Below are 24,398 nucleotides of genomic sequence, written 5' to 3' on the forward strand. Positions count from 1 at the left end.
AGAGGGTCAGTAAGTTTGCCCCCACCCCGCCCCCATAATAGTCAGTGTTAGATATGACCTTTTACCCAAAAGGTCTTTCATGAACAGGGCTGGATTCCTGGAACACAAAGCCCTAGAACGCACAGTGTAGGGTGACCAGATAGCAAGGGTGAAAAATCAGGATGGAAGTGGGGGTAATCAGCACCTATATAATACAAAGCCCCAAATATCAGGACTGTCCCTGTAAAATCAAGGCATCTGGTCACCCTAGCAGTGTGATCTGAATGTGTAGTTCAATAACATTTCTATTGCTAAAAGAACAGGAGTACTCGTGGCACCTTAGCAGCTAACAAATTTATTTGAGCATAAGCTTTCGTGGGCTACAGCCCACTTCTTCGGATGCAGAGAATGGAACACGCAGACAGGAAATATTTATACATATAGAAAACATGAAAAGGTGGAAGTAGCCACGCCAATTTCTATTGCTGCTTCCATTGTAGGATCTCAAAGCACCTTAACAGAGCCTCACAACAGCCCACTCAGGCTCTTCCCTATTTTAAATGGGGAAATGAGGCAGAGATCAATTAAGATGCAAATTTTTAGACTTGGCACCTTGTGTACTTCGGGGGCCTAGTTTGAGACACCTGGGGCCTGATTTTCAGAGATGTTCAGGGCCCACAACTCGCCCTTGGGAACTGCGGCATGCTCAGAGCTTTCGAGTAATTAGGCGCCTTGTTCGTCTGCCGAACTACGGATTTAGGCGGGGAACCATTTTTTAAAAAGACTTTGGTTCCCCTATTTCAGAAATAAAGCCAAACCCACCACGTGGAGAGAGGGGAGCAGCTGCCTCGGCCCTTCCCCGCTGCCACGCCGGTAGCAGGCGGGTCCGCCCAGCGCCTGGAGAGAGAGACAGCGAGAGGAGCCTGTTCTGGGTGGGGAAACTCCCGCCAAGCGCCGGGCCGTGCGGACAGCGGGGCGGCTGCAGGCGGGGTCGGGGCAGCACCAGCGGCTCATGCTGCAAGGAGAGAGCTGCCCCCAGCGCCAGGCGCGTAGCTTCCAGGGCCTCTGGCCCGCGCTCCTTCCCGGGCCCCGCTCTGCTCACAGGCCTCTCGGCTAATGCCGCTCGCTCCCGGGGGCTGAGGCGTGGCCAGGCCTATAAAAGAGGCTCGGCTGGAGCAGAGCCCGGGGGCGTGGTCCACAGAGACCGGGAATTATGGCGACCTACGTGCAACTGAGCACTAAGGCCAAGATGCCCATCCTGGGGCTGGGCACCTGGCAGGTAATTGCAAAGGGGGGGACGGGATCCAGGGTCTGGCGCGCCGGGTACGTTGCAGCTGCTCTCTGCCTCAGGAAGCGCTCGGCTCTTGGCGTTTGTTTCTCCCTTTACAAATGCGGCCAAAGTTTCCAGCTGCAGCTGTGCAAGAGGCAGGAGTTTCTTTTCCTCGGGGTTTCCTGCAATGCCAGAGGCGGCAGCGGCACAGGCCGCTTAGTTACCCCTTTGCAAGCTAGTTTTGTTTCTGTTGCTCGCAAGATCTGGCTAGCATCGTGGAGTCCAATTTCCTGGTAGGCGTTTGGTTTTATCGCGCTCAGTGCCTGGCCCTTATATGGATATAGGAGCCTAGCAGCGTTTCAGCTGCTTTTCTAACAGTGTCAGTAAAAGGCTAATGAGCAGCAGTTGTAGGAATTGGGCTTTGTTCTAGGTGCTTGGATTCTGCAGCTACTTGTGAGCATAAAATGTTGGTTTAAGAGATACTGACGCTGACTAAAATGTACCCAGTAGTGAGACAACACATCTTCATGAAAGACTCTTTAAAAATTCAGGGTTTCCAAAGGGTCCTTGGTAGCAAATTTTGGGGTGTATTTTACTCTAAATACAAAGTTGATTATAATGGTCCTTTCTGGCCTTAGATGTGACAAATTGGGACTGCAGTTACAAGAATCACTCTTACCCTGGGAGTGTGTTTATGTACAAAAATCTATTAAAACAATGTTAAAGCTGGCAATGTAACCACACAGAGAACAAGCAAAGATTACCCAGTGTGTACATTGTTTTTAGAACAGTTTTATACATAGTAAAAAAGTGCTCATAGCTGTAGGAAAATAGTTGCAGTTTCTTCTACTTAGTATTGATGGCCAGTATTCTGCACTGCTCAGTGTTGTGTGTTCACGTGATGAAAGACCCTCTTCAGATGTACACTAATGCAGAGACAAAGTTAACGTTACTGTAGGAACATACAGAGTTTTTGAATTCTATCATCTCTGCCCAGTATCTGTTACTTTTAGCTGCATAACTTATCAACATGTAGAGCAGAGGTTCTCAAGCTGTGTGCTGTGGATAACTGTCTAATCGCACATGCCCTTGTTCCACCTGCTGGATCATGCTAAAAGAAGTTTTTAAAATATTACAGACTTTCCTAGTGTTCACCTTCTACTTAAGCAAGTGCTGTTTTTACCACAGGGTGATTATGAAGTAGACAGTGGGAAAGGAGATTGATCCATATGATTGCAAAGCTTGTGAGGCGAGGGGAGAGTCCCCAAGAGAATCTCTGTATTAAAATGTGGTCTGTACTATGAAGAAGTTTGAAAAAACATGTCTTAGAGATTATAAAAAGAGCTATGGCATAGGTATATTGAGGCAACAATAACCAAATAACTGCCATTCTTTCTGTGAATAGATAACCTATACCATCTGGTTATCTTTATCAGATAACTGTGTTTTATTTGTAAGGAATCCATTCCAACAAGAAACTGAATGAATCTCTGCAGGTCAAAGAGGCAGAGTTATTGACTGAGCTAAAGGAGAACCCGTTTCTTCTGCGTTTGATCCTGAAACGTGTAGAGCACCTGCCATTTCTGTTGATCTCAAATTTGACTAGACAAAATTTGAAGAGAGGACAGGAAAAAAAATCTTTCTACCTTCTCATCCATTCCAAGGGCAGTCTTTATGCACTTGCAGTGAAGAAAGTACAGCATTGAATAGTCTTGTCTTATACGTATCATTTATTGGACCCTGAGCATATACTATAGGAAGTTACACAGTTGGGGAGCAAATAACCAAAGAAGCCCAGCAGCATTTGGATTTGAGGGTTTCAAAGCCATCTAGGGAATTCAGCCACACAGCGCCCATTAACTCCAATGCAACTAATCAAAATATCAATGTTGTGCATCCAGAAGAGAGAACTGTTAGGCAAGTCCTCCCCCAACCACCTTTCACTCCCATGACTCCAGGAACATGTGCGTGGACTGTGGGGAATGGGGAACAGTATTTTTGCAAGATTCCATCTTGCAAGCAGGACTCGTGCTAGACACAGTACCATCTTAGGCTTCTGCTACCTGGTAGTGCATGTGGGGAGAGGGTTGATGGAGTACTTAAAGGAGCAACCTCCCCCCAGAAAGCTGTCCTAACTGATAGGGAGGGTGGCTGATCTGGGCTAGGCTTGCAGTAGCAAAGGGGTGTCCCCCACAAAGCTATCCTGGTTGGTGTGTGTATGGGGGAAGGGGGGTCGGAGAAGGTAGAGGGAGGGGCAGGTAGGCAAGAGCTACCCCCATACATAGATATGATGGTGGTTGTGTAGCCTACATATAATGCTGGATATAGTTACAGAGCCAGGAATCCAACACTGGTTTCAAACTAGAAACTGACCCAACTGGGGTTCTCTGAATCACTCTTGCTTTGTGTTTCACATTCTCCTCTGGATTCCGTCCCATACAACAAAACCCTGAGTAGTTTTATGCTCAGTATAAATACAGATCACAGGTTAAATTCCCAGGTACAGAAGCACATACAAAATGGTGATTAGTCTGATCTAGTTTGCATGCCATTGGATTAGCACACCCCCTCTGTGGTCAGTTTGAGCCACTCTCCTATCTGGAAATGTTGGCATTTTACAGGTGTTCGTTTTGTTTTCAGGCTCCTCCAGGGAAGGTGGAAGAAGCAGTGAAGTTTGCCATCGACGTTGGATACCGCCACTTTGACTGTGCCTATTTGTACAAGAATGAGAGTGAAATAGGGGATGGGATCCAGCAGAAAATCAAGGAAGGGGTTGTGAAACGGGAAGATCTTTTTGTTGTCAGTAAGGTACAACCCTGGCTACAGGAATTGTATCATGGGGTCCTGGGACAAATCAGTTGGGTACATGGAGAGAGATGGAGCTCAACAGACAGCCCATGCTCCAGGGGTAAAAAGACCAAGGGACTAATCCTCTTCACCCCTGCTATCAGTTTTATGCTTCCGTCTTTCTAGCGAGTCAGGGAGAGGGGTAAAAGCAAGGAAAATGGGATTCCTGTAATTCTGTTGTCTGGAACAGCATCTTCCATGAAGTTCATCCATTATTTGCAATGGGAGAACCACCCTCTTGGGAGCATATTGACAACTCAGAGAAGGGTAGCGTATACACCATGATCATGTTAATTTCGAGTCTTTGCTATTTTAAGGCTTTTTCCCCAAGAAGCATGGTAGGAAAAACAAGAAATTAAAGTCTCCAGGTCAAATTCAGAGGCAATGCTTAAGTTAACTTTTTTTAAGACCTACTTACTGATGCGTAAGGAAGCCTAAATTGGTGGAACGAATGAAATGAAACAAAATGCAATGAAAACCTGGAATAAGGTGTAATTTAAAGTTGGGGGGCCTATTATAACTTTTACTTTTCTAGTTAATTGCCTTAATTGCTCTACTTTTTTTCTTCTGGCCCACTGACATATGAGCTACACCAACTTAGATCACCTCTGCACTCATCTCTGAATTAGTTCCTCTTCCTAAAACCAGTTTTAGAAGAGCAGGAAATTTGTGGGTATTTGTATTTTAATTTTCTGGAGAAAATTCAGTTTGTCAACAAAACAAATAGAATGTTGGTTATTTTTGTTTTGTTTTGGGGTCTTTTGCGGTGGGGAAGGTTAGAGGGTGGTAAAAAATCAAAAACACCATAATAGAAGATGGACATTGTTGTTAAGAATTTTTTGTTTCTAGTTTTTCAATTAAAAGAAAATGGAAATTTTGACCAAAATAACATTTTTTTTCCAACTTTTAATTTTGGTCAAAACCAGTTTTTCCATCAAAATATTTTAAATAAAAGACAAGTTACAACCAGCTCTAGTTTGGGTTCAGGACAATGATGTGTGGCTAATTGGGGATTTATTGAAGTTTCCAAATACTGTATGACAATTCTCTCCTTGTAGCTGAGCTTTGGAATTAGGTTATAAAAGTCAGTAGGCCATGCTGACAACTTTAATCACCTTGAAAATGTGGACTTGACAAAAGACATATAGTTTTTCCCATCTGGGGGACACATGGCAGGAAACTTTATTCTGTCAATGTCTTTTTAGACATAAAAATTCTAGTTGCTTTGTGCTAATACTGTATTTTGAGTTTGGGCTCTATTTTAATCTGTGATTTACAATTTTAGCAGTAAGACACATCGAGCTGCCTTTGGCATAAGCCATGTAAGCAGAAGGGGTGATACACTCAGATCTACTTCTAGTAGATATAACATAGCCTCTCTCCGGTCAGGGGGAGTCTCTAAGGTTTCAGAGTAACTGTCATGCACGGTTTTTTTTTTCCTTGCAGCTGTGGTGCACGTTTCATGAGCGATCCCTTGTGAAGGGGGCATGCCAGAAAAGCCTTGCTGCACTGAAACTGGATTACCTGGACCTCTACCTTATTCATTTTCCTATGGGATTCAAGGTAGCAAGCCTCCTCTAGTTCTTTTCTCCTCATCATCCTGAAAGAATCCTTGAGTGCTCAGATGCTAGGCCATGGCCACCATCTAGTCAGCCAAGGAGGATTAGCCTCCTTCTGGAATGCTGCTTTGCCATGCTTTATTTATCTAAATGTTACACTATATAGAGAAATGTGAGGCCACTTCTCTGGTAGAAGAGGGGTGAAGATGAGGAGGAGACATCTATAGATATTTCTTCCACAGCATTTCATGCCTCCAGAGACTTTGGTAGCAACCAGCAAGTGCTCCAGTGCAGGTCACCTACATGGAAAAAGCAAGGCTATACTGCTGTGCATATGGGTATTTAGCTGTCGATTAGCTCTTTAGGAGTTCTGGTGGCTGCGTGCTATACTTTTCTCTCTCTAAGGAATAGCAGAACTGTGACTTTACAACATAGAATGCATGGGTTTGGAGGAGGGTATTTCACATCCAGCCTTCTTCAGCTGCAGGGGCAGTGTTTTGTGGATTCCTATTTTGGGAGAAAGAACAAGATAAGTTCATGGAGAATAGGTCCATCAATGGCTATTAGCCAGGATGGGCAGGGATGATGTCCCTAGCCTCTGTTTGCCAGAAGCTGGGAATGGGTGACAGGGCATGGATCACTTGGTGATTACCTGTTCAGTTCATTCCCTCTGGGGCATTTGGTATTGGCCACTGCTGGAAGACAGGATACTGGGCTAGATGGACCTTTGGTCTGACCCAGTATGGCCATTCTTATGTTCTTAATTATTGGTCTATTTAGAGTGATTATCAGTGGAAGATGAAGCAAATCACAGAATTAACTATAGGTTTTTGGGATGAATACCAGGGCTGGAATGAAACTTGTTACATAAAGAATGAGGGACTTCCCTCTCCTCTCTTTAGACTTAAGCTAATTACGTGAACAAAGGTTACTATTTCCCCTCTATTAGCCCCAATTCAAGTCACCATATGCAGTATGGCCCTGATTCAGCAAGGTACTTAAATATGCGCATAATTCTAAGCGCATTGTTTTAAAGTTTTGCATGTGCTTAAATTCCTTGTTGAATTGGGGCCCATGTATCCATTTTGTCTTGCTGGTAGAATTTGGGTATTCCAGCTCTGAAAATAAATCTCTTTAAACTTTCTGTCTTGATATGGCAGGCTGGTGAGGAGATGCATCCTGTAGATGACAACGGTATGATTGTCCCCAGTAACACTGATATTCTGGACACATGGGAGGTAAAAATTCCCTCTTCGTGCTTACGCACCAGAAGCTGAGCAGAAGGCTGCATGCCAGGAATGGTGGGGGCTGCAGTGTTGTTCATATTAGGATTTGGAGAGATGTATTCGACTCTGGGCTGCTCACAGGGTCTTTGCATTACTAGGAATTCAAGGTTTCCAAATGTTCTTTATTCAGAGCTATCTACCCCTTATTCCATTTGAGTGGCATGATTCTATGTCTGTTGCTGTTACCCACAGCCTAGGAGATGTAGTGGCTCTGAGAATGCCATTTCCCCCATAATGGTGGGCTGAGTATTGTAGAAAAGAACAATGTGATCGCCTGCCTGTGTAGCTTGAGTCTCAGGTCTGTGCTCTTCATGTCTCTTTCGTGTCAGGTCAAAAACGGAGTGATTTATTAACCTCGTTGCTCCTATAAGATGGCATAAAAAGACAGGTGTCCTAAAAGGATGAGGTTTGGCTCTCATGAGGAAAGGGTGGGCTGGGCTGGATGTGATGGACACTCTGGAACAGACATGCTTAACGTGAACAGTCAATTCATAGATGCAAAGATTTTTAAGGCCAGACATGACCATAAGATCATCTAGCCCAGGGGTCGGCAAACTACGGCCTAGGGGCTGCATCTGGCCCTCAAGCTCCCGCTGGGAAGTGGGGTCCGGGGCTTGCCCTGCTTTTGCACTCCAGCCAGCAGGGTCGGCTCTAGACCCCAGCGTGCCAAGCGCGTGCTTTGGGCAGCATGCCGCCAGGAGGGCGGCAAGCGGCTCTGGTGGACCTGCCGCAGGCGTGCCTGCGGAGGGCCCGCTGGTCCCGCAGTTCGGGTGGACCTCCCACAGGCATGCCTGTGGATGCTCCACCGGAGCCACAGGACCAGCGGACCCTCTGCAGGCACGTCTGCAGGAGGTCCACCGGAGCCGCGGGACTGGCGACCACCAGAGCGCCCCCCGCGGCGTGCCGCCCTGCTTGGGCCGCACAATTGCTAGAGCCTCCCCTGCCAGCCAGGGAGCGTTGTCAGGGTCTTGCCCCACTCTGCACAGCTCCTGGAAGCAGCCAGCATATCCCCCCTCTGGCTCCTACGCGTAGGGGCAGCCAGAGGGCTCTGCACGGTGCCCCCGCCCAAGCGCTACCCCCACAGCAGGGGTGGCATCTGCGGACAGGGCAGCGTGCAGAGCCGCCTGTCTGCGCCTCCGTGTAGGAGCCGGAATGGAGACATGCTGCTGCTTCTGGGAGCTGCTTGAGATAAGCGCCACCCAGAGCCTGCACCCCAACCCCTTACCCCATCCCTAATCCCTCTTCTATCCCTTGATCCCAGCCCGGAGCACCCTCTCGCACCCTGAACTCCTCATTTCTTGCCCCAGCCGGAGCCCTCACCCCCTCCTGCACCCCAACCCCGAATTTTGTGAGCATTCATGGCCTGCCATACAATTTCCATACCCGGATGTGGCCCTCGGGCCAAAAAGTTTGCCCACCCCTGCTCTAGTCTGACCTCCCTATTGGTTTATCAGTTACTGTGGTAAAGGAAAAAGGCTAAGCTGGCAGTAGTACTAGCTTCAGCACATGACTGGATTACTTTGTCCCCTTAGGCTATGGAAGAGCTGGTGGATGCAGGTCTGGTGAAAGCCATTGGAATCTCCAACTTTAACCACAAACAGATTGAGAGACTCTTAACTAAACCTGGTTTAAAATTCAAGCCTGCCAACAACCAGGTAAGGTATTTATTCCTGCTGGCTTCTGCTGAACATAGTGTAAAGGCTGGGCTACATATGCTTGCACTGAACTTAAGGAATTTGGAATTCAGCGAAATACTGAGAACTCAGGAACATCTGTTGACGTTACAGTTCAGTGAGTGGGTATTACTGTTGAATGACAATCCTAACTTGCATCCCAGTAGTCATGTGGTATCTAGACTAACCTGATACACCTCGTAGCAGCATGTGCAGAATATAGAACTTTTCACAACACCATGAAATGCTGTAAGCGGTTTCACTCATCATCATAGCACCCCAAGGTATCCGAGCCTGACATTGCCGGGGTCTTCATCTCTAGCACCCTCTGGTGGTCACTTTGGCCCTGCAATGGCTTGATCTGTTTCTGTCTGCATCTTCTGTGGCCCAGCCCAGTTACCTCTTAAGTTCTGTCCCTTTCCAGGTAACGAAAGGACAAACTGAAAATCCAGATAAACAGCTAAACAAATGGTGGTTCTGCCCCTTTTGGGCTATGCTGCAGTTCTCTCCCTTTGCCCTACTTTCAGACTCCATGGTGTTCTATGTTTCGTAAGCTAAGCACTGCCACCCAGGACTTTTCCCCTGAAGGCTCTTCTTTGCAGCAGGTTTCCTCACTGCCTCTTCTCCCAGGGACCTTCCTACTTCAATCTGCCTTCATCCAGCCCTTCCTACCAACAGGAAGCTCCCTTAACTGAGTTCTCCTCTGTCCTGTGTAGTTCTCTCAGACCCTTTCACTTACAGCTGGGATCAATAGTTGTAATTAAGTCACTAGATCAAGATCATCAGGGAGTTAGTTAACTGCTACCTCACAGACAAGGCAGAACCCACCCAAATCCCCTTTAAAGGGCCAGCCTGTCCATGACAGATGTCTTGCACATCAAGGAGTTGGAGAACACTATGATACATATGATACATAATATACCCACAGATTTAAACCCACTAGAGTTGATTTAAATTTTTCCCTGACTTGTGCAGTTTTTTCCAAGGGTCCTCTTCTCCCCCCCCCCCCCCCCCAAAAAAAAAACAAACAAACAAAAAACAGATTTCTGGCTTTAAACTATAGCTGCTGAAAGTTCCTCTGCTTAATGCAGTATGCTGGGCCATAGCATTCATGAGCGTTTCAGAGTCTTAAAGCTATACCTCCAGTTTTATTGTTATCCTTGTGTCATGTCATGGTTCTGCAGTATGATTGGGAAGGGTTCCCATATAATTTTTTTCCCCCAAGCGTTTACGGCGTCATTAAATGACTCCTTTGGCTGAATGTATAACTTTAGCGTGGTCTAAGCATAGGGGGGAGGGGCTGTATTTGTAGACATAGCATTGTAACCGTAAAGTTTGTATGACCATTGAGATTGCCAGTTGAACCTGCCAAGTTAACACCAGCACCTGCAGCGTAATCTATAAGCATGAATAAACATGGGAATCCATACTCATGTGAACAGTGCCATTGACATCAATGGGACTACCTGCACGAGGTAAGACCTGGCATGAGCAGGCCAAAGGCTTTTCTTTTTTACCTTTGAACGTGTGGTGGGGTCTTGCTCAGCCAGTTTCCTGTGACTTCAGAAGGCAGGATAAAGGATTTGATAACTACTCCATTTGGCTCTTTATTTATGGACCATAATAAGCCGTTTGACTTTGCCTAACACCTTTTTTTAAACATTAACTTAAAACAAATTGCTTTAAAACAGTTTTTTAATAATATTGTTGTCTAATATTATGTAGCTGGAGTACCCAAACGTCCCAATCAGGATTAGGTTCCCAGTATGGTGGGTGCATTACATATACCCTAAAAAGACACGGATTCTGCCCTGAAGTATTTACAATCTAAGAAGTACTTTAAAGTGATGCACTGCTCTTGTAGAAGTATATGCATGCTTTACAGGCTGCATTATTTGAATGTGTAATCAGTATATGAAAGGAGATACAAAACTATATTAATGTAAATTTAAGGCGTTAAAACAACAAGTTGGGAAATCCTCAAGTTCTGGTTTCTACGACGACAATTACACTGCCACGTTGCCCATATACAGTATAGTTAAAGCATTACATGTATACCTGCCCTAGCAAAATTCTACTCGCCATGGGAGAGTAACTTTTGTGTGATGGGCATGTAGACTATTATCAGGTTTTCCATAATCATCATCATGATAAAAGAAAGAAGAACAATTTTGTGGTTAATTCACTGAACGGTGACTTCGTAGACCCTGATCTGCTACAGACTTCCTTCATGACCTTGGGCAAGTCACTTACCCTTGTTCCCCCATTTTACAGATGGGGATAATAGTACTTTGTATATCTTGTCTATTTGGACTGGAAGCGCTTCAGGGCAGAGCCTGTCACTATGTTGTACAGAACCTAGCACCGTGTGGCTCTGATATAGGTTCACACCTCTAGTCAGGGGTTCTCAAACTTCATTGCACTGCGACCCCCCCCTTCTGACAACAAAAATTATTACACGACCCCGGAAAGGGGGGACCAAAGCCCCAGGTGAGAGGGCCAGAGCCCAAGTCTGAGCCCTGCTGCCCAGGCAGGGGGCCAAAGCTGAAGTCCAAGGGCTTCAGCCCCAGTTGAGGGCCTATAACCTGAGACCTGCCACTCTTGGGCTTTGGCTTCAGCCCTAGGCGGAGGGGCTTGGGCTTTTGGCATCAGGCCCCAGCAAGTCTAATGCCAGCCCTGGCGACTCTATTAAAAAGGGGTTACGACATACTTTGGGGTCCCGACCCACAGTTTGAGAACCTCTGCTCTAGATGCTACTGTAGTGCAAATAATAATCAACAGCAAGGCACATAGAGTGTGTGTGTGTGAGAGAGATGTTCCGCAAGACTTGTTTATACCATAGGCATACGAGTGGCTCCAAAGGTAGTCCTAGGGTCTGTATTCTCTGGAGCACAGGAGTGCTAGCAGTGCAGTCTGCCACTGAGTGAACCTGTGTGTCCTCGTGCTTGCAGATTGAGTGCCACCCATACCTTACCCAGGAGAAGCTGATTAAGTATTGCCAATCCAAAGGGATCTCTGTGACCGCATACAGTCCCCTGGGATCTCCTGATAGGCCATGGTAAGAATGCTTGGCAGCCTCTCTTCTCGGAAGTATTTTAGAGTATGTATGTCTCTCTCAAATCATCGAAGAAAATTGAATGACCAGTGCCGTTACAATTGCTATGTATTTCTGATGCTATATTGCAAATCCTCCTGTGAAATATATCCTGTTTCCTGCAAGGGATGGTAGTCTACCATTAACTTACTGACTGTTCTTATCCTTTTTTTCATTTTATAGGGCCAAGCCAGAGGACCCTACTCTTCTAGAGGACCCTAAGATTAAAGAGATTGCCGCTAAACACAACAAAACCTCTGCTCAGGTACATTGGAATCACAGCACAGTGCACGTTGCTCCTTTATAATAAATTGCCTTGCACCAACATTGCACTCTTCCACAGATACTCTGCTGTCTTTACACAGTGACTCTTTAGAATGTCTTAGTTTAAATGGAACTCAGTTTCGAAGGAGCGGGATTGTCAGAACAAACCGTTCAGTCTGGGAACACGAAGGACCTGGCAAGAAACAGGAAGTGCCTGTCATTAGCACAGATTATTGCTGACCAGCCTTAGAGATGGGCCTTTGCATGTTCTCCAGAAAGTGCCATGTTGATCATATGAACTTAATGATGAAAGGGGCTGTGGAAAAATCAAATGTGCTTCAGCCAAATCACCCTATGAATCTTTGATCCGGCTAAATTATTTTTCATGGACGCCTCAGTGTTTCGCTGTTGACTAAAGCTAGCAGGTGTTTGTTTTCCAGAATTCAGTGTTTTTGTGCACAGCAAATACTAAGTACAAACATTGTCAAACTAAGCAGCCATGAGAAATTTTCCTCAACTGTTCACAAAAACATTGAATTCTGGAAAACAAACACTCTTACAAATGTGTGGTTGGTGTTTTGTTTTTTTCTCTGCTCATAAGAATGTTTGAGAGAATGACTCTTCAGACAGATCCTCACACTCACACGCAGTCAGCAGTTGTCAGGCACCAATCATAAAGTAGCTTGAAAAACAGGGTGAATTTTTTTTTCCCCCAAAAATGCTTCCTGAAAAATTCATCCCTTTTTTCTGCTGAAGACGTCAAAGCTGGGAGCCTTAGCTGTTCCTCGTTCAGTTCTGAAGACCAGAAGGGGCCTCTATGATCATCTGAACCCCTGTATAAGACAGGCCATGGGGGGTCACTGAAGGCGTCCTCTTTTCCAAAAACTTCTTGCCCAAGCAGGGAGCAGAAACAATGACATTGCATACAATTCATAGTTGACTTGAGCGGCTTGCAAACATACTACTGGATGCAATTTATTTGCACAAACCACCTGAGGAATATTTCTGAACAATGAATACATTTGCAGAAACTGGAATTGGTTTGTAACCCCAGGAAGAAAAAGTGCTACATTTCTAGAAAACTTATTTAGAAAAATACCCCTCCCCCCCCCCCCCCCCCAAAAAAAAAAAAAAAAAACAAAAACCTCCAAAAAGCCCTTGACCAGCTCTACTAGTGACTGGTAGCTTCAGTGTCATCAGAATTCCTGTTCTTTACTCTCAGGTTCTGATCCGGTTTCACATCCAGAGGAATGTGGCAGTCATTCCCAAGTCTGACAAACCACACCGTATTGAGGAGAACTTTAAGGTAAGGTTTCAAATAAGACTATTGCTACACCTATCCATTACATCTTCATATTTTCTCATTAACCCAAATTACATTTGATGGGAGCAAGAGAAGGGGCAGAGAGGTGGAAAGACCCTTCAATATTTCAGCATTCAGTACTCCATTTTTAGTTGTGTGTTCATGCTTTGTGTGAAAATTAAAGTGGACTTGCATTTTTGTTTAAATTTAAAACCAGGAGCGAAGTGAATTAAACTCTCACATCTTATTTGTCATACCACATTTCCAAGTCTCTTAATTTTAAGCTTTTAATTCTACTCCTACGCAGCTAGAGTTAAACTTAATACCTACTGCTTATATTGTGCTTTTCAGCAGTAGATCTCAAAATGCTTTGCAAGAGTGGTCAGACTCATTATCCATCTGCTTATAGATGGGGAAACTGAGGGTGGTGAAGTGACTTGCCCCAGGTCACTCAGCAGGCCAGTGGCAGAGCTGGGAATAGATCTGTGCTCTACCCACTGGGATGCATTACCTTTAAGTAATTTAATATGAGTAGACTTAAAAACATATGGACAAATGTGTGAAAAGATTAGGCCTATTTAGTTTAGAGAGGAGAGGACTTAAAAAGGGCTATTATGGCACTACAATGGTTGATATAATACAGATCAGTTGGCGTGAGCATCTAATACAAGAACATGCCAGGCATAACTTATACAATGCATAAATGAACAGTGGAATGCAGTGCCACAACACATCCTTGACACCAAAACCTTAGTAGGCTCAAGCATTCTAGCTGCCTAAAACATCATCAGTTGTACAGGACAGACTAAAAATGCATTAGCACTATAATCACTTATGTTTCGGAGTATAATGCTACTAATAATTGATGGGAGTTGAAAAGAAGTCTTCTAGGGGAAGGTTGTTCCCTAATTTTCCACCATTGGCTTCCTTGCACCTTCTTCTGAAGCATCTAGCACTGATCACTGTTGGGGGACTGCCCTCCTGAAACAGGTATGGCTATATCAATGTTTACATTTATTAAAAGGGAGGGGAAATCCCAGCAAATCTTAACAGGCGATGGGTCTGATCATGTAAACTCTGAGAGGAAAACTGCATAACTTTGCTAAGGGGCCACAGTCTGCCTACAAGCCTCTTCCTCACAGTGGAGAGAAGTTACTCGCCTGAGGACTGCCCTTGAAGTCAGTGGGACAGTACGTGAGTAGGTGCCACACAAGTCGTCATCCTTGGGCTAGACCTGCTCACCCAGCAGCCCACTGACCTTCAGTGGAAATACTCATGGGAGTAAAGAGGTACTCTGGCCTTAGAATCTAAGGTGTCTCTTTCCATTGCATGTTGCCGAAGTCATGGGACTTCCTTTTAGTTGTTCTGGGTTGAACTTCTGGAAGCCTGATGTCATATGAACAGTTACAGATGAAAGGATTGGGGGGCGGGGGGGGGGGGTGTCGTGTTCTAGTGCTAAGTATTCCACTCTACCTGAAGTGAGGGTAGCTGGTGTAATTATGCTTCAGTGGGATTTTTGGTCATCCAATATGGTACAATTCACCCCAGCTCTAAGTCATAGCTGCCTTATCTTCACTTTAGGTGCACTTAATTTCCAGCGGCTTACAGACCTAACTGAAAACACTTTGCTTTCAGGTGTTTGACTTTGAATTGACTAATGAGGAGATGGAAACCATCCTCAGCTTTAACAGGAATTGGAGGGTCGTTGACATGGTCAAGTAGGTTGCTTTTCTTCTGAATCTTACAGAATGCCAAAAATCCCACTCATTGCTTACTGTTGCTTTTAAAAGCAAGGCAGGGGAGACCCTTGAGGAAGGGAAAGCAGGCAGGACCCCAGATTTTAAATCATGGGCTTTGGGTAATTAGACAAACCTTAGACTCTGTCTACAATACAAAATTATGTCAATATAGCTTACATCAGCATACAGCCACTGCAGTGGCTATTAAACTGCTTGTGTGTGTGCATACTTGATTCTGTCAGCACTGTGCATCCTCCCTAGCAGCGCTTGTAGTGTCAGTGTGGGACATGGCTCTTGAAAGCCAGTAACAGGCAACAAAGGCAGTGCAGTGTCTACACTGACACGACATTGATCGTCCAAGTACACTGCTTGGGGAGGTGGTGTTAAATCATCAGAGAGAGGCGCTTAAATTTGGCGCCCACTGACATAAGTGAAGGCACTTCCACAGCTAGGTTGAGACAAGGCATCTTGCATTGACCTAACCCAGTAATGTAGACCAGGTCTTGGAATGACTGATGTCAAGAGGAAGATAATCCCCTACATAGTCATTTCTTTAGCAGGTATTATCCCCTCTGTTTTGTCCATATGTTCCAAATACCTACATTGAATGACTGCTCCAGCAAGCAATGTTCCTCTGACTAAGGTAGAAGTACTATGGAAGGAATGGCCGGGAGGTTCAGAAGGCTTTGAATGCCGACAGTAGGGACCTGCTTAGTGAACATCTACCTATGCACCATCATATCCACCTGTCCTCCTGAGAGAAGGACATGTGTAGTTACTTTGAATACTCAGTAACACCCACTTTTTTTTTTTTAGTGCTGTCAATCACAAAGAATATCCATTTAAAGAAGATTATTAAAGCTGGTGTTTCCTTGGCATCTCTGGCTATTAGTTGGAGCCTCTTCTGCTCTGATTTGTTCTTCTATACCAATTGTGTCCCTCAGCTATTGTCTGTCTGCTCTTCTTTTACCACCATATACAAGGGTTGGAGGAAGGAAGGAATATAAAAGCTAAACAAATATTTAACACATTTGGATGGGTTACCTTTTTATCAAAGGGTTGGAGGTACTGCTTTTTGCAAGACTACCCAAAAAAAGTTACCTTTCATTCCTCTCTTGTTTACTTGTATATTAAACTCCACTTCCCATCTAGTCACTTGAGGAGGAGTTCAAGGTAGGTTAGGACAAGTCAGTGTATTAAGGGATGCTGTGTTAACTATGTAACTCTTTATAGATAGATGTATGCCTGTTGTCTGATTGTTCCAGCTGGATAATAACTGTCCTGTGCCTACTGTATCTAAGACATTAAACAATTCTGAGTACAATTATTTGAATGAGTGTAGAGTTCACTTTACTAAATGGTGCACCAGTAGGCTAGTGCAGTGGTTCTCAACCTTCATTGCAGCGCAATACCCTTCTGAAAACAAAAATTACTTCACAACCCTAGGAGGAGGGAACCAAAGCCTAAGCCTACCCAAGCCCCACTGCTCTGGGCAGGGGCCCAAATCTGAAGCTCAAGGGCTGCAGCCCCAGGCAGGGGGCCTGTAACCTCAGTCCTCAGGCTTTGGCTTCAGGCAGGGGTAGTTCCATGCCCCAGCAAATCTAAGCCAGCTCTGGCAACCCCATTCAAAGGGGGTTGTGACCCACTTTGAGGTCCCAACACACTAGCTCAGCAGTGGAAGTGGCTCTATGGCAAACCTGATCCATGTATAACTAAGCATAAAGGGGGAGGAAGAAATCTATCTTTGTGACTGGAATTGTAGGAGCTTTGGGCTCAGTGGGGTGTATAGGGGAGAGTGTTGCGTAGTGCTGGATGTCTCAGATGCAAAGCTAGATTGTCATAATGCTCATTGATCACAGAAGTACTTTTTAGACAAGCCCTGGATCACTAAAATATAAACCTTTAGGTAAATGTGGATAAAGCATTTAAGTAGAATGTAGCCCACTAAACTTGCAATTTTTCAAACTACACCTCTACCCCACTATACCGCTGTCCTTGGGAGCCAAAATGTTTTACCACATAGGTGAAACCATGTTATATCAAACTTGCTTTGATCCATCGGAGTATGCAGCCTCACCCCCCACCCATCTCCTCGAGCACTGCTTTACCATGTTATATCGGGTCATGTTATATTAAGGTAGAGGTGTACTTAATGCATTAACTAGATCACGGGTGACCTAAAGCAAGTAGAATCCATAAAGTAGAAAATAGTTTGAGGACTAAGGGAAGAATGGCTGCAATGCTTAGTGTGGCAGTGGTAGAGAAACCAGACACCACCTGTTCTTACAGACACTTCACCAGATTGGGATTAAAAAAAAAAACCTGTGGAGATATTTGGGTGATGTTGAAGCAATAGTCATTTTAAGTTTACTGAGCCTATGGGCTTTAGCTAGCTATTCCACTAGAAGGTGCTAGCTGCTGTAAATAAACTTGCAAGAGCCATTGTAACCCACACACTACCTGGATGTGGTGGCCTGTCCCATCTAGTGGCATTGAGAGCACTTGGGGATTAATGAGTCTGCTCTACAGCCTTAGCTAACAGTCAATTGGCTTTTAGCTCCTATAGGAAAGGCTCATGGACTAAGCTCCTGAGGTTTGATCCTGCCCACTCCTGACTGGGGTCTGTTGGTGTTAAGTTATTTCTTCCAAGTGATAGTACACAAGTAAAATTATTAGAGCTTGTTTGTGCAACCTTAATTCTGCCTCTGCCACTCCCCATGTGGGCCATGAGGAAGAGGTCCTGGGGAAGAGGAGGTGATATAGCTAACTTAAGTACTTGACATTACAATCTAAAGGTAGTTGAGAAATGGCCTAGATTGTTTTTTTTTGTTACAGTTGCAGAGGAAAAATCCCCTTCCCCCACCCTATCCTCACCCAGTCAGGTTTTGAACCCTGCACTGTCAGCATGAATAAGTACAAAGCTATCCTGACTGGAGAATGTTGTGGGTCTAGGGCAAACATACATCCTGCTCCACCAGTGCTCCAGGCAGCCCAGTAAGGGGATGTGGGGGGGGTTGGCTAGAAGGCAGGGGAGTTTGGGGTGGTGGTCAGAGGGGAAGAGACTGGGGAGTCAAGAAGGGGGAGGGGTTGGATTGGGTGGCAGGGGAGAGGGGTCCCAGGGGGGCCATCAGGGAATGGGGGGTTGGATAGGGCAGGAGTCCTGGGGGGCTGTCAAGGGGGGATGGGGGTAGGGGCCAGGCCATGCCTGGCTGTTTGGGGAGGCACAGCCTCCCCTAAGTGGCCCTCCATACAATTTCCAAAACCCAATGCAGCCCTTGGGCCAAAAAGTTTGCCTGCCTCTGTTCTAGTGCCTTTCCAGCTATGGGTCACTTGTTACCTAGTATCCCATATTGCAAGAGACTGGCTGTGCTACTACAAGCTCTCCTTGCACTACCATAACCGTGATCAAAATCTGTCCCAAGCTCTCACTGCATGCCACACAAAGTTTTTCCTATACATGACATCAGCTTCCTATTCAGAGTAAGCAGCACCCCCAGTTAAAATACCAGCATCATTTTCATCTTGAAGGATTGGAGAGTGCTTTTCAGGCTGTCTGGGCTCACTTACCTCCTCCCCTACGTTAAGCCATTAATAGTCATCTCACATACACAAACTGCACCTTTAGCTTTTTTGGAGAAATGGAGGTACATGGCTTCCCCCCCGTAAGATTAATTACCCAATTAACCCCACCCATAGGTTAATTTACTCTGACTAGCACACTCCTCCTCCATAAGAGCATACACTTTTAGAATGACCATGAAGAAGGAACTATTACTTTTCAACTGAGATGTTCTGGTTACAGTGTTAGGGCATTTTTTTCAGTGACTCACAAGATCGAGTGCCTGCAATTTAATCTCCCTGGGGCTCTAAATTCCCCTAGAGTAGGGGACCTCAAATTCGCTATGAGAGCACCTTCAGGTCACAGAGGGAAAAAAATTCTGCAGCTTATTGCTTCTTCATCTTCTGTATCAAGGGCCCTATGGGGCTTCAGAAGGATCGTCTACAGACATGATCCCAATTTTTGAAGCAGGAACAACTCCAGTTTCATATACTGAATGCTTTTCAAAGCAAGATAGCAAGGGACTGCACAACTAAATCAATACCTATTGTAGCTGTGTTCTACTCCACTTCTTTATCATAAGTTTTCCATTTCAGGTATTTTTGCTAAGAGATTCATTCAACAATATCCAAACAAACCACTGAACTTTGACAATCTTCTCAGCCTGTGATGTGAGTCTACTATATATGTACACATCTGATAGATTTGTGAGCTTCACCTTGCTGCATTTTTGCAATGCATTAGCATTATGTCAAAACATCACTGTCCCATTTATAAATGATGCATTCTAAATCATTACACAAACAGGGACTGTTGATGGAAATATTCCATTTATTATTGGTGCAGTTTGAGTATATCGTTTGAACAAGTCATTTTTATTGCAGCTATCAAATGTATTTGAAAGATTCAGAGAAAAGTGTTTACAAAAACCCAAGACAAAAAACATGACAATTCAGAAACAATGCCAGCCATTGTTTGCACAGTTTCACCCCCTACAGGTAGCCAAGTGCATCTCAATATGTAAACAAGATGTTTCAGCTAAGCAGAGGAGATCATCTTTGGATTGAAGTATGATGATCTCCCCTCTAATAAAAAAAAAAGTCAGCTGCTACAAAAAACATGCTGCAAATAAAAGTAGTGATGGAGGAGTTCTCTGTAGTTCCAATGCAGAAAGCTGTTAAGCATTTTAGGGCTACTTCAGTTAACTAGTTTATTCCACCCATATACTGTAGGATGTAAATGCTAAACCTTATGGCATGTAAATTCAAACCAAGCTGACTTATAGCATTGTGTTTACTATATACAAATCAAACACCACATCTGTAAATAAGAGCTTTGGGAAATAGTTAAACACCATAATTAGAGGCTTACTTCACTTTGAATAGTTAGGTGGTCTTAATATACGGCACTGATGAATGGCAAGATTTAGTGTACAGTCATTTCAGCTCCAACTGTGTTAAATTTTTTAATGATGGTAGTTTTACATAAATTAAACTAGGATGTTTTATACAAGTGACCTACTTTTGATCCTCTATACCCTTATTTTCCCCTCTTTAAAACTATAGTTTTCTTTTTAATTAATTACCCATTACTGGGCATCTTACATTTTTTTAAAAATTAATACTCATCTTGCCATACCTCTAATGGCAAAATTATGAAATCTTACTATAGAAAAGTGTGTGACTTTTAAAAGCTGTGATACTGGCTAAGTATGTGCCTTCATTACTAAATATAATACTCTAGCATGTATTAAAGCAGTCTACCATTAGTAGTGCCTTAAAGCTAAACTTTGTAAAGCTATGTGTATATATTGCAATCAATTACTAATCACTAACAAAAATAGAGTATCAGTACCGCTGTCAGCTAACGATCATCCAAATTAAAGGTATTAACTTAAACTAGAATGAAAAAAAATTGATACTTAAAAGTATAAAACAATAAATTTAAACAAGTTATTGATGCAGTATTTATGACATGGGCAACTTACAGAAAATATTACATTGTCAACTAAAGATTTTTTCCATGCCTTAGTCTAAAGTGCAGAAAAAGACTTCTGTATTCCAAAAGTAACCACTGTTTTTATGGGTTTACTGCACACTTTTCTTAAGTAATTCAACTTTGCATGCATTTCGGGGTTGACCTCTTATGCCAGTTGAAATCACTGTTCAGACACATAGTCATGACTATCAGTAGGAGAGTATTTCACAGCATGGGTTTCTTTAGGAATAAAGGCTCTTGTGCAAAGGCAGTACTATTATGATGAATATCTAGACTGATTATTAAATACAGTGCTAATATACATGGTTTTAATTGGGATAATGCAAAAAAAAGACGTTTTGGTAAATAAACATAAATATAAAAAGGACATTTTAGCACTTTCAAAATGAGTTGATCCAGCATCTTTAGTAGCCTCCTAGGGTTCTTTCTCAAATTGTCTCAAACCTGCTGAAAGAGAGAATGATTAAAGATTGCTTGAAATCAGATGCATCTCTAGCAATAGAGAGGGGGCTGTTCTGAATCAACTTGCCTCAAATCCCTTCACCTCAGAGCACCTACTACTAGGCTGTGTGGCCAGCTAGAGCACACAGAGGTGCTCCATGGCCCCAAGGGTGGATGGGTGGGATCTCATACAGAGACACTTGCTCGCCTCTGGAGCAGGTGCAGGGAGCATAGTGACCCTTCCAAGGAGAATTATACATTATGTTCTTCATACAGCATTTCCTGAATCATTTGTCTGCAGCTCCTGTTCCTAGACAGATTGCCTCAGCACTTCTGTTCAACGACTGTGTTCCAATCCCCACCAGGACCAAGGAAAGGATTCTACGAGTGATGAAAGCCTGGCTTACTAAATCAGAGGATGGGGAGACTGGCACTCAGGAGTTCCATCCCTGTTCTTTACATTGACCGTCTCTCCACACACGGCTTTGGGTAAACCATTTAGGTTGGTATTGCCCAGTGCTGGCCTAGCTCTGCTACCAGGGAAGTCAATGGTAAAAGTGCCAGTGATTTCCATGGGAGTAGAGAGAGGCCAACACTAAGCAATTGTGAAAAGCCCCATCTTAATTTCACTGTAAAATAAGAATAAGACCCACGTAATAGGAGTGATATGAAGGTTAGTGTGTATGTAATGCATTTCATCTGCCAGAGCTTTGCAAACATTGCAGGTGTTACTCTAAGACGGATTTCTAATACTGGACTGATGAGAGAAGCCCACAGAAAGGACACTATTTCCCCCCATTTAAGTCTGTTTTCACAGACCGATTGTTTTGTTCCCAATACGGATCACAGATTTAAGGGACTCCTATTAAATAATTAAAATTGATCAGAAGCTCATTCAATAGAGTACTTCTTCCCCCACTCCTCTTCCACACAGGCTCATTTCCTCCACCTGGTTTTCCTTGGAGAGCTTTGGAATACAAGTATCACCTGTACAGAAGAGCTAGCAGAGGTTTTGCTAATTCCCTTCATCACAGCCACAGCATAGCTCTCAGACAAGTTATTTCAAATTTTGATTCAAATAGGGTCAAAATGGAAATACCAAACATAGTTTATGCTGTGAGAAGGTACCTAGGCACTGATGCAGCAAGAGATGGCCTGAGGCTGAGAGCATTTGAACTCCACTCCAATTCAAGTCTGGGGCATGGAGGGCACTCAGCAACCCGTGAGATCAACATTTAAGAGTCAACGAGTGACTGCATGTTGATTTGTCATGAGACTTCACCCGTGGCTGATGGTACTGTTCAGAGTCATCCTATGGATTTGTTTTCATCAGGCCTCAGGGTTTCCATTCCCAGTGGAATAATATTGCAACACTAGCCTCACTCAGCATTTTGGGGTTTTTTTTTTTTTTAAAGTTTTGATTAAAACCATTTGTAGATTTTGAAAGGACTATTCCCAGATGTTTGACACCTGGGAGTGTTAGTAAAATGACAGTCTTATCCTTTGGGCCTCAAACAGTTCAAGTGGATCTCTGCAGCTACAGAAAACACACTAGATGTATTATTCACACAATGCTTTGCAAATAGGGCTAGAGAACAGCCATCCCAAAAGGAAGATTTGTGCTCATTACCCAAAAATATTTGTCAAATTATGATCTGGGGCAATTAATTCTTCCTTTCCCTTTCAAAAAAGTTATTTCTTGTGTGCCACCATTAGTGGCATAATTTTAAAAGCTGGGTACATCTGTATGAAATGTGCAAATGCTTCCATTTAATGTACAGTACAAATTACTCACAACACTTACCATTAGTCTCTGACTTTTTCCCCATAGCTGTTACCTGCAGTGCAAAAAAAAAAATCCATAATAAATTGATCAGTAAAGAAAGGTGTATGTAGGAAAACCACATTAGAGTGGAAAGAAATTCATCTCTGTGGAAAGGGCCAACACAAGGTCTATGCACCACATACTTAGTTCCTATTTTGAACTGTGTGGTACATAGGCCTTTTTCAGCCCACTGAACATTAATGGATGAATTTTCTATGATACTATAGACAAAAGGGGGAGACTTTCAAAAGGCACAAAGGGCAATTAGATGCCCAACTTTGACTGAATGCTAATCAGAGTTAGACACTTTGCCTTCTGAAAGTCTCACTCAGTGTCTTTGTTCTCTCTACAATGGATAGAAGTAGTATTACCTTAGAAGGAGAGGTTGCCTTTTCATTGGACTGCTTCTCCCAGAGATTACGTTTATTGGATACATCTCCTGGTCTTAAATCCTATTTTTTGAGGAGTCAAAGAATAGAAAAAATAAAAGCCTAGTTCAGATTTGTTTTATTTAAGTGGAGTAAAGGCTGTATTGTAACTTCCCACAGAAATACCCACACATTATGCCTACCCCATTCATAGTGTGTTTTCACAGATGTACAATAACCGAAAGCAGAACTTGACTTGCAGTATCTTTACTCATAAGTTACTTATATGCTTTTTACTTCTGTGTTAAAATACTATACAAGGTAGAAGAAAGTGGAAAGTGGTAAAAAGCAAATATGTATTTTTCCACTTCCAAACCAGAGGACTGGTTACCCAGCAATTATAAGCTAGTAGTTGATCTCCTGTGACACCTTAAAAAAAAAAATAAAAGAGGTCACTGCTCAGCCCCAATATGTGTATTTTTTTTTCTTTTTACACAGCAAGTACAGGGGAAATACTTGATGAAAAATGCTGTGTGCTCGAGTTAACAAGATACATGACACTTTACATGATCATCCAATATATGTATCCCCGTAATACAAAATTCTACCTAAGTCAATTTATGATTCTGCTAAGATGGATCTTATTGTAATATATTCATACAAAAGGACAGAGTAAAGGTTGGTATGTGAAATTTTTTTCCTTGGAAAATTTCAATTTTGGTGAAAAGTTTCAGTTTTCTGTTGGGGGGAAATATTAAGTCTCAGGTAGGTTTGAGCTGAATTGAAATATTGCAATTGATTACACAGAATCAAAACATTTTACCATTTAGAAGAAGCTCAACATTACAATAAATCTGCCCAAGATGCCTCAGTACTTCATGGGAGTTGTAATTTGGACATTTCATGCCCCCCTACTCTCCCATGGTATGAGCTCCTTGGCTGGCCCACATCTCCCAAGTTGCAGTGCATCATGGAACATGTGTTCTAGCAAAAGTATAGATAATTTTTTTAGACAAATGAGGTTTTTTTTAAAATGTAAACAAACTATGTAGTCTCACCCAGTAATAGAGAGGACACTGTGCACAAACAGAAGAACAGCTCCTCCTTTGCATTCTCAAGTAAATATTTTGCGATCCAACACTTAACCATAAACCATTCTTTATGTCCATTTGAATTCTAACTACAACCTCTAA

General features: G+C 43.5%; 2 protein-coding genes across 11 annotated transcripts in view; one reads left to right on the forward strand and one right to left on the reverse strand.

The window, feature by feature from the left end:
* Positions 1–717: 717 nt before the first annotated feature.
* Positions 718–21,906, forward strand: LOC120408529 (aldo-keto reductase family 1 member B1-like). 5 transcript variants are annotated; one of them, XR_005600772.1, is made up of 11 exons: positions 718–1,258; positions 3,890–4,057; positions 5,543–5,659; positions 6,816–6,893; positions 8,474–8,596; positions 11,566–11,672; positions 11,892–11,973; positions 13,195–13,278; positions 14,911–14,993; positions 19,170–19,244; positions 21,289–21,906. XR_005600772.1 is itself a non-coding variant. In XM_039545614.1 (10 exons), the coding sequence occupies exons 1-10, from the start codon at positions 1,193–1,195 to the stop codon at positions 21,324–21,326; spliced, it is 921 nt and encodes a 306-aa protein (XP_039401548.1). In that variant the 5' UTR covers positions 719–1,192; the 3' UTR covers positions 21,327–21,906. The 5 variants fall into 5 exon arrangements, 3 of the variants coding, with proteins under 3 accessions (XP_039401548.1, XP_039401538.1, XP_039401554.1); XR_005600761.1 differs by having other exon boundaries at positions 719–1,258; positions 21,314–21,906; XM_039545614.1 differs by lacking the exon at positions 19,170–19,244 and having other exon boundaries at positions 719–1,258; positions 21,314–21,906.
* The window catches only part of CALD1 (caldesmon 1), a 240,348-nt gene continuing 235,334 nt past the window's right edge, over positions 19,385–24,398 (reverse strand). For 5 of the 6 annotated variants that reach the window (XM_039545565.1, XM_039545588.1, XM_039545566.1 and 2 more), the window contains 3 exons: positions 23,209–23,289; positions 22,817–22,850; positions 19,385–21,018 (listed from right to left, as the gene is read on the reverse strand). In XM_039545565.1, coding sequence (XP_039401499.1) covers positions 20,987–21,018; positions 22,817–22,850; positions 23,209–23,289 — 147 coding nt within the window. In that variant the 3' untranslated portion in view covers positions 19,385–20,986. The remainder of the gene's footprint in view (positions 21,019–22,816; positions 22,851–23,208; positions 23,290–24,398) is intronic. The other variant, XM_039545591.1, reaches the window with a different exon arrangement.

Source organism: Mauremys reevesii, linkage group 1 (assembly GCF_016161935.1).
Source record: "Mauremys reevesii isolate NIE-2019 linkage group 1, ASM1616193v1, whole genome shotgun sequence".
Classification (NCBI taxonomy): domain Eukaryota; kingdom Metazoa; phylum Chordata; order Testudines; family Geoemydidae; genus Mauremys; species Mauremys reevesii.